We start from the raw sequence: 10,000 nt of genomic DNA, 5'->3' as shown, positions 1-10,000 counted from the left end.
ATGCACTTTTATTGATCAGCAAAACAAGTAGCCTACTCATGTTTCTGTTCTCCCTTCCAGTTGTTTTTTACAGTAGTTAAAAATGTATCTCCATACATTGTCGACTATGAAGAAAATAACTGGTTTATGTTATTTGCAATGACTTTTGAAAAGTTTTGAAAAGTGTTAGTTAGGAGTACATGGTTGCTCAGCCAGTTAGTGCACAGACTATAAAGCTCCTTGTGAGTGCGCCGAGGACAAAGGTTTAAATCCGACCTACATCATGTAATCCGTAAATTAAGATCATTATCTGTTGCCCCTCATTTTCTGTTATTATTGTACAAAAGCATTATTGTCTCCACCAGGCCGAAGGCATGGGGAGAGAGTATATTTTGCACTCCGTCCGTCCGTCCGTCCGTCCGTCCGTCCGTCCGTCCGTCCGTCCGTCCGTGTGTGTGTGTGTGTGTGTGTGTGTGTGTGTGTGTGTGTGTGTGTGTGTGTGTGTGTGTCTGTCCGTCCGTCTGTGTACAGCTAATCTCCGGCACCGTTAACCTGGTCGATCCCCACATTTTCCAGAACAGCCTGTTATAGCGCCAGATTGGACAGATTCTGTCCATAAATCATCCAGCAAATCATTACACACTATCTCTATCATGTGTTCAAGTCGGATCTGTCCGATATTTCATATTCCATCCTGATTGACTAACATTGGCTTTCAAAGTTTGCAGGATTGGTCCGTTTTGAACAAAAAGCCTCAAATCATGAACGCAGCATGTAATTTACAGCGTGCGACTTTCCTACTAGGCTGAGGAATATATCCCACCCTTTTCAGCGCCACCAACAGGTGGATTATTGCAAACCACATTGTTACGGCCCTATGTGGCCTCATATTGTGTGCTAACCCTCCTGAGGGATTTTTGTGATTTCTGTGCCCTATGGTGTTTGGAGGGTGGAGTAACACCTGGGCCTCATCTCATCAGCCAGCCAGCATAAAAGCCTGAGATGAACACCACTTCAGCCCATTTGCCATCCGTCACCTCCATGTGCTGAACCCTTTGTGTGTAGCTAGCATTTCAACCCTGTGCAGTCTGTAGGCTGTGTGCCAAACCTTATGCTGCTGAGTGCTTGATAAGGTAACTTTAATACTGAGTGTTTAAAGTAAAGACAAGGGAAGCTTGGTAGGGGTGTGCTGCCATTTAATTGAATCCATTGTTTTTTACTTTGTTTATGTTTAGTTAGGGGGCTTAGATTGTTTTGGCATTGGCCTCCCCGACGATATATACTTTCCCTATTGACATTTTCTATCCAACTTCTGTAACCGTAACTTCAAGATATTTAATAAACATTCACTTTTTTGGTTACTCTGGTTTGTGGTACTTTTTTGTTTTATGCGTTACTCCTTAGCCTCTAGACTCCGTATAAGGTCGTAACACACATTTTTGGAACAAAATGCCTCAAATCATGAACGCAGCGTGCAATTTACGTGAAATCTTTCACAGACTTTCCTACTAGGCTGAGGAATATATCCCACCCTTTTCACATTGGCCTGTTATAGTGCCACCAACAGGTGGATTTTTGCAAAACACATTTTTGGAACAAAATGCCTCAAATCATCCAATTGCCATCCAAGAAATGGCACCCTTTTCACATTGGCCTATTATAGCGCCACCAGGAGGCCACAACCTGACCTGCCCTGATGGAGACCTGTGCCCCGAGGGGCACTTTATCTAGTTCAACCTGTTCTGTTGTACTGTTCTGCATGTTTCTTCACCATACTGTCCATGCCCAACAGAAACAAACGTTTCAGTATTACCCGCATTGCTTCTAAGATTATCGGACTTCCTACACCCACACTTTCTGATATGAACAATAAGACCATCACACGGCTAGCACTTTCAATATCAAATGACACTGATCATCGCCTGCAACGCTTTTTTAACCTCATGCCATCTGGACAAAGATACAGAACCTTTCCATGGAAAAAAGGTCAATTTTAGTAGGAGTTTTGTCCCCTCAGCCATCATGGCGTTAAACAAACTGATGGTTCTGTATACAGTCATGTTTTTGTATTGTCTTGGTTTTTGTGTGCAATGTGTTGTTTATGATGTGGGTGTTTGATTGAACAGACTGTGAAGATGAATATCCTTCGGGACAAAAACGATTATCATTTATTTCTCGCATGTCTCTCCTTTCTCTCTGCCCTTGTTTTCCTGTCTCTGTACACTGACCTGGCTAAAATGAAATGGGATGAAATCAGTATTTGACTATTCAATATTTTCTTTCACATATCTGAAATGAAACATAAAATTAGCTTGTGTTAACTCTGATTCTACATACAGTACATGTAGTAGTAGCTGCTTAATATGAGACCAGCCACTAACGTCTTCTTCTACTTTTCAACGTTAACAATTGTTCATTTCTGTCATTTTCTTCATCACGATCATTAGCATCTCTTGTCATTATCACAAATCACCAGCGTCACGCATGCAGCGCCACCATCATTTACTATGTTGATCCAAGGCCTGCAGCCTGATTGCCTGTTTACAAAAAGAATCATACGGTACATTATGGTGTTCCGTTAATGTCTTCCAAACTAACTATTTAACTAGGCGCAAGTCAAGGGAAATGGGCACACGCGCACGTGCCCACACACACACACACACACACACACACACACACACACACACACACACACACACACACACACACACACACACACACACACACACACACACACACACACACACACACACACACACACACACACACACACAGGGGGGCTTTGTGCTGTGATCTGGGTGTGTTTTAGATTTGCATTAAAGGACCACTTCACCACTTTTCAACCTATCTTCATATAACAGGTCCTCACTAATAATCATGATAAAATGGCACGACTATTTTATACTCAGTCTGTGTCTCATAGGAGGGCTGTGGGCAGTTCAGAAACCCGTCCACCAGTGACATCATCATTAGGCAGATTTTCATTATCGTGTGAAAGATGGCTTCCATTTTCGCATTGCAACTTTTCAGGACTAGAAAGCCTGCAGTTTCTATTAGCTTGGATTCCCCATCGATGATGTCACTGGTGGACGGGTTTCTGAACTGCCCACAGCCCGAGTAGAAAACAATTTTTTCATGATTATTAGTGAGGACCTATTATATGAAGATAGGTTGAAAAGTGGTGAAGTGGTCCTTTAAGGTTCTGACATGATGATTTTAGGTTCCAGGGTCATGCAGCCAGGACGGCTTTGCATGGCTCTGTATCCAAGCAGAAGAGCCTGTCAGTGGGTACAACATTGCCCTGTGAAGGCCCTATATGACTTTGGAGCTCCAGCCAATGACCATGGCTATGCGCTGCTCTGGTCACAAACGCACGCGCGCGTGCACACACACACACACACACACACACACACACACACACACACACACACACACACACACACACACACACACACACACACACACACACACACACACACACACACACACACACACACACACACACAGCCATGCACACACACTTAAACACTCCAATGCATACACACACATGGGGCGGCGGTGGCTCAGGTAGAGTAGAGTGGCTGGATGGTCACCGCAAGGTTGCTAGTTCGAACCCGGGCTCCCCCAGAGTTAGTGTCGAAGTGTCCTTGAGCAAGACACTGAACCCTACACCACCACTAATTGCTCCTTGCTGCTTGGTGCCTTGCATGGTGTCCGCCGCCATCGGTGTATGAATGTGGGTGTGAATGGGTGAATTGATGCACAATCTATGTAAAGCGCCTTGGATAAAAGGCACTATATAAATGCACCATTTACCATTTACCACACAGGTGTGCACAGAAACTACACACATGCAGTCTTACCTCCAGGCTGTCTGTAGCGGAGGTGGCGGGGTGTGGACGGGGAGCGGCAGGGAGACATGTCTCCTGCCTCAGGGTTCTGAGGAGCCTCTGGGATGATCTTCTCTAACGACACCGACTCCAACACCGCTAGAGAGAATGACAGGGTTTCAATGACAACGCATGTACTCTGTATACTGTACTGACAGGACAAAGGGACGTTCACTCAGCAACAAATCCAATTTCTCTCAGGGATTTCTCTTTGCTCAAAAGCAAGCCATACAACATTTTTCACAACATTTCATTCTACTTTTGATATACTGTATGAATTAATATTTTGACATAATGATGTCCCCCCCAATTTAGTCGTTATTGTCTGGGGCCGTGCAGAACGTGTGACCGTTCAGAGTATAGGCAGATTGCTTGGCACCTAGAAGTGCTGCTTGCAGTGTTGTCAAGAACCACAGTATGGATGCTTGCAGTGTTGTCAAGAACCACAGTATGGATGCTTGCAGTGTTGTCAAGAACCACAGTATGGATGCTTGCAGTGTTGTCAAGAACCACAGTATGGATGCTTGCAGTGTTGTCAAGAACCACAGTATGGATGCTTGCAGTGTTGTCAAGAACCACAGTATGGATGCTTGCAGTGTTGTCAAGAACCACAGTATGGATGCTTGCAGTGTTGTCAAGAACCACAGTATGGATGCTTGCAGTGTTGTCAAGAACCACAGTATGGATGCTTGCAGTGTTGTCAAGCACCACAGTATGGATGCTTGCAGTGTTGTCAAGAACCACAGTATGGATGCTTGCAGTGTTGTCAAGAAACACAGTATGGATGCTTGCAGCATTCTGCAGAAGCACTCGTGCGATCAACTTCACACTCGACACTGCAGTCCCATGGGTCCTCAGTAAAACACTCACCAAGTGTGAAGTTGATCAGTTTAATATTGGGGTCTAATGACTCTTGCATCACACTCATGACTTTGACGCTTTTTGGACTTTTGCTCCTTGTTTTCTTCACTCGCACTGTTGTACTCACAATACTTAGGCCAGGGTAGAAATTTGCACTATATTTTGCCAGTACCACAACAACATACATTTATACATAGAGATACAGTACATACTGTACATACTTTCATGTACAAACGGTATACACAGGCCTACATAGAGAGACAGACACAGATAGACAAATAGAGCAAAAGACAGAAAGAGTAGTGCAGAGAGGAGGCGAGAACAGCTTGCTGAGAGGAGGGCTAATGGCTGCTTTGTCTCCTAGTGGCAGCTGTCATACGTGCATACGCCACACACACACATGCCACACACACACACACACACACACACACACACACACACACACACACACACACACACACACACACACACACACACACACACACACACACACACACACACAATTTCACACATATGCTAATGAAGGTCTAACTGTAGCCTGTCTCCGCTTCAGTGCTGTAAATGCACTGTTAGGGTCTTGCTCCCAGTCTGAAAGGGCTGTTTAATGCCACTAATAGGGGATCATAGTGACTGGTGGTTTTTGAAGTAGGAAGTCATTTTGGCTGAGGCGAACAGTTATAACTCGGGGACACAAAGAGGTGGAAAGAAAGGGAACACTTCACACCCTCCAGCAACTCTGCGAGGGTATATGGGTAGTATGATGAGTAGTATGAGTAGTAACAGAGGGTATATGGGTAGTATGATGAGTAGTATGAGTAGTAACAGAGGGTATATGGGTGGTATGATGAGTAGTATGAGTAGTAACAGAGGGTATATGGGTAGTATGGTGAGTAGTATGAGTAGTAACAGAGGGTATATGGGTAGTATGATGAGTAGTATGAGTAGTAACAGAGGGTATATGGGTAGTATGATGAGTAGTATGAGTAGTAACAGAGGGTATATGGGTAGTATGGTGAGTAGTATGAGTAGTAACAGAGGGTATATGGGTAGTATGATGAGTAGTATGAGTAGTAACAGAGGGTATATGGGTAGTATGATGAGTAGTATGAGTAGTAACAGAGGGTATATGGGTAGTATGATGAGTAGTATGAGTAGTAACAGAGGGTATATGGGTAGTATGATGAGTAGTATGAGTAGTAACAGAGGGTATATGGGTAGTATGATGAGTAGTATGAGTAGTAACAGAGGGTATATGGGTAGTATGATGAGTAGTATGAGTAGTAACAGAGGGTGTATGGGTAGTATGATGAGTAGTATGAGTAGTAACAGAGGGTATATGGGTAGTATGATGAGTAGTATGAGTAGTAACAGAGGGTATATGGGTAGTATGATGAGTAGTATGAGTAGTAACAGAGGGTGTATGGGTAGTATGATGAGTAGTATGAGTAGTAACAGAGGGTATATGGGTAGTATGATGAGTAGTATGAGTAGTAACAGAGGGTATATGGGTAGTATGATGAGTAGTATGAGTAGTAACAGAGGGTATATGGGTAGTATGGTGAGTAGTATGAGTAGTAACAGAGCAGTATAATGAATAGACACACCTCCGATATGTGCACGTCATTTCAAATGTTTTCATGTCACGGGCCCTCAAATTGAGTTTGAGTTACACAGAAAATATTAACATAGAAACAGTTAAGTTGAGATAGAACGCCCAGAAGCCACGGACGCGACAGGGGTGACAAGCCCCATGCAGGGAGAGCATCCTGAGGTTTTGACTGCTATAGCATCATTAACGTCTGAGCTAAAGTCATCAAAGTACGAACTGCAGTCAACATGGTAGCAACCTCAGTCCTAATGGGGGTGACAGATCTTTTTTATATTTTTTTATATATATATATATAATTTTTAGCCCACGATTTTGCAACCCACTTTTTTCACCCAGTGTCAATTATTTAATGTAATCCTGGTCGCTACACTTCCTCTGCCAACCTGGGGGGGCAGCGGACTGACCTCATGCTTCCTTCTATGCATGAGGAGTTCAAGCTCCTGGGTGACAGATCTTGAGGAGAACCTCCAGAGCATGGGCAACCAGGAAGTTCGACTAGCGTCACTAAAGTCTTTGTAACAGTCTATTTGTAACAGGATTGATGAGAAAATGTCCAGCGTGACAGATACACTAAGAAGAGAGAGAGCTATGCAGAAAGCATAAAATTACTCTATGGTTAGGTTAAGTGCCCTAATTAAAGCTCAAAATGTAAAGAAACGGCAACAAGCAACTAGGAATAGCATGTCTGTCACACAATTGGAAATGTTGGTGACAACTCAGAAAAGCAACATTCAAAGAGACTAAATCTGAGAATCGCTGGGGTGAAGGAGGGGAATGATCTTTGTGCAAAGTTGCTGAATGAAGTGTAAAGATTGGATGGGAATACAATGATAGGCAGAGCCCATGGAGCTCTCCGAAGACGCCCGGAAGCTAATGAGCCATTAGTGTAATTTGAGTCTGAAGGTACATCATGACCATGCTGCTGAGGAGATACTGTACTATAAAATGGCAACCAACAAGAATCTAACAATTTAATTTAATGATCCAAATCTTGGTTAGGTGTTTAGCAGCTTTTACCAGTCAGGTTTGGACTTTTATACCCAGCCAAACCTCAGGTGACACACGTGACACAATGGAACCGAGAAGACTTTAAGGCTTTTTACTGATCCAGAGGAAGCCTCTATAATCGCACAGTCTCTCTTCAGACCAGGAAGGAATTCACTGTTTTCTCACAAGGACACTCATACAACAGAGAGTGCACTATGTGTGATAGAGAGACGATGAAATTAATCAAATAAGATGGACACATACAGTATTTTCTGTGTGATAAAGAAACATGCACATGTTCTCATGGGTCTCGCACACGCAGACAAATATACATACATACATACACACACATACACGTCCTTTCAGGAACGTTAATATTAATAATGAAGGGGATTAATACATGGAGATTAAAATTAAATTAAATAGGAGATTAAAATATTCTAATCCGTTTCTCTCCTGTGCGAGCAGTATTATAATTGATGGCACTTTAATTTGAATTCTGATACTGTCAGTTAATATGCTTCATTTTAATCCCCCCCATACTAGGATGTTTTCAGCTTTTGGATTCATGATTTTATTTTGAGAAGTGGATAATGGCCATTATCAATGGAATAAAGAAAGGCCTTCATGTTTGGTTACTGGCGGTTATACATCCGAGTTGGGGTTCATTATGTCTTTTGTGGACTGTTTTGTGATATGACGGACACTTTGTTTGGTTTCTGATGGGAGGTTGGTTATGTTTCAAATTACACTAGAGTTAATAGTGGGGATTAGATAGTTAGTTTGTTTAATTATGTTTGAGTACAGTGAAGATGAGTGTAGTGGGTTATGTGTTATTAGTTTATTGTATCTTTTTTGTACTTTTTGTACAATTTACATTTCAGGCATTTAGCAGACCTCTTAATCCAGGGCGATTTACAGTAAGCAAGGTAAAGGTAATACCTGAAATGCGTAGAAATAGCAATCTAGGAATCTATCCTCATCAGTCAAACTCAAACAGTATAATATCAAAATGTTATGTTTTGTTCGATAGTAGAATAGGTAGAGAGGTCGCACACATCAAGAATCACATTTCGACAGGTTTATTTCTGGTTTATCAGGACAAACGTTTCGGTGGTGGTCAAAATATATCTACTATTTCCTGAAAAGTAACCTATTTGGACATGTATACAAGGTTTCCACACGACAGCATCGATACAGTATGCTTTCCAGACTAGTAGTGAAGACCTACCCCTGCGGATGCTGCGTCTCAATTTGCCACAGAAGGCGTCGATCTTGGGAAGCTCCTCCCCCTCTGTGATGGGGGAGGACGGGCTCTGGTCAGGGGAGGATGCAGGCGCCGGGACGGGAGCCTGGTCCTGCGGAAGCTTGGAGTTGCCGGATGGGGGCGAGGTGGAGGAGAGAGGTGGGGAGGTAGCGGGCGGCGTCTGGGCGGGCGGCGTCTGAGGAGTGGTGGGCGTCTGAGGAGTGGTGGGCGTCTGCGGTGTGTTGGCGGACGTGGGGCTGCTGCCGGCCGACTGGGAGGTTCTGTGGTTGGACACGGGGCTGCCCAGGTCCAGGCCCCCCACCCCTGCCCTGGAGATGATGGGCGAATGGAGGGAGAGCTTCCGCACGCGGACGGGCGAGGAGGTGCGGGAGTGGATGGACAGGGGCGGAGGGGAGGAGAACTTGCGGCAGAGCCGAGGGGACCTGTCGTTGGCGTGCTCCCCGCTCCGGTTGTTCTGATTGGTGGCGAAGAACAGCTCCAGTGACCTGGCAGCCGAGAGGCAAACGGGAACGTTAATGAATGTATGGAACGTACAGCATGGGTTAAGAAATATGTGGAAATAAGATCCGGTAAGACAAATAAATAAAGGGGGGAAGATAAGTACAGATACGTAAAAGTAGTGCACTATAATAAGACAGGACAAGGCAGGTGCTGCACATAATAACAGGGCTGCTGCTGATGGATGTCCACACTTTGAAAATTACCTTTGAAGTCCTAGTGCAAAATCACACATCTAACATCAGCCACTACTTTTTACTTTTTCTCAGGCTCAGGGCCATGTTAAAATATGTTATAATATTGTATTGGAGAATGACAGCAAAGCAAGGGCAAAGTGAGAGAGAGTTGGGAGAACACGGATCACAGGTCTGCTAAACCGGACTTGGACATGCAGGAGACGTTGTGATTACAGTATGATTGGTGCTATGTGCAATTGACTATGGGAGCTGCCCCTAAAATACACATATTGCAGACAAATTAAAATCATAATCAGATTGATAACTCGGCTGTCAGTGTTTACTCTCAGCTCCCATTAATACCCCCACCCCCCTTTCAGACATCCATCCACAGCAGCACTCCGCCCTCCTCTGCACTGGCTCTGGAATGCCCTCAGAAGAAGTACCTCGGAAGATGATGTATGGCTGTGCTACTGCAACTAGACAAGAGCGCTCATGCATATACAAACACAACAATCATCTAATCGCATCCAATCTGTTCATCAAATGGTCAGGAAAACGGGAGGACAAATTGCAGGCGAGATTGGCAATAAAGGGAGGAGTAGCACATGAGTAGGACGCGCAGAAATGACAGGAGAACTGAGGAAGAAAATGGAACAGTCAAACTGAATGAGACGAGCATGAGAGAGTGAGAGTGAGAGATGAAAAAATGGGGGAGGGGGGGGCAGAAAGA

At 44.1% G+C, this 10,000-nt stretch overlaps 1 protein-coding gene across 1 annotated transcript in view; it reads right to left on the bottom strand.

Moving 5' to 3' along the window:
• rasgrf2b (Ras protein-specific guanine nucleotide-releasing factor 2b) overlaps positions 1-10,000 on the bottom strand; it is a gene marked incomplete at its 5' end in the record, with an annotated part of 63,411 nt that overhangs the window by 10,153 nt on the left and 43,258 nt on the right. Inside the window, 2 exons of the mRNA XM_079515753.1 lie at positions 3,843-3,968; positions 8,558-9,078. Of these exons, the coding sequence (XP_079371879.1) occupies positions 3,843-3,968; positions 8,558-9,078 (647 nt within the window). The remainder of the gene's footprint in view (positions 1-3,842; positions 3,969-8,557; positions 9,079-10,000) is intronic.

Source organism: Electrona antarctica (genome assembly GCF_951216825.1).
Source record: "Electrona antarctica genome assembly, chromosome: 12".
Lineage (NCBI taxonomy): Eukaryota > Metazoa > Chordata > Actinopteri > Myctophiformes > Myctophidae > Electrona > Electrona antarctica.
Note: the sequence above shows the minus strand (reverse complement) of the source record. Positions and strands in the feature narration are given on the sequence as shown.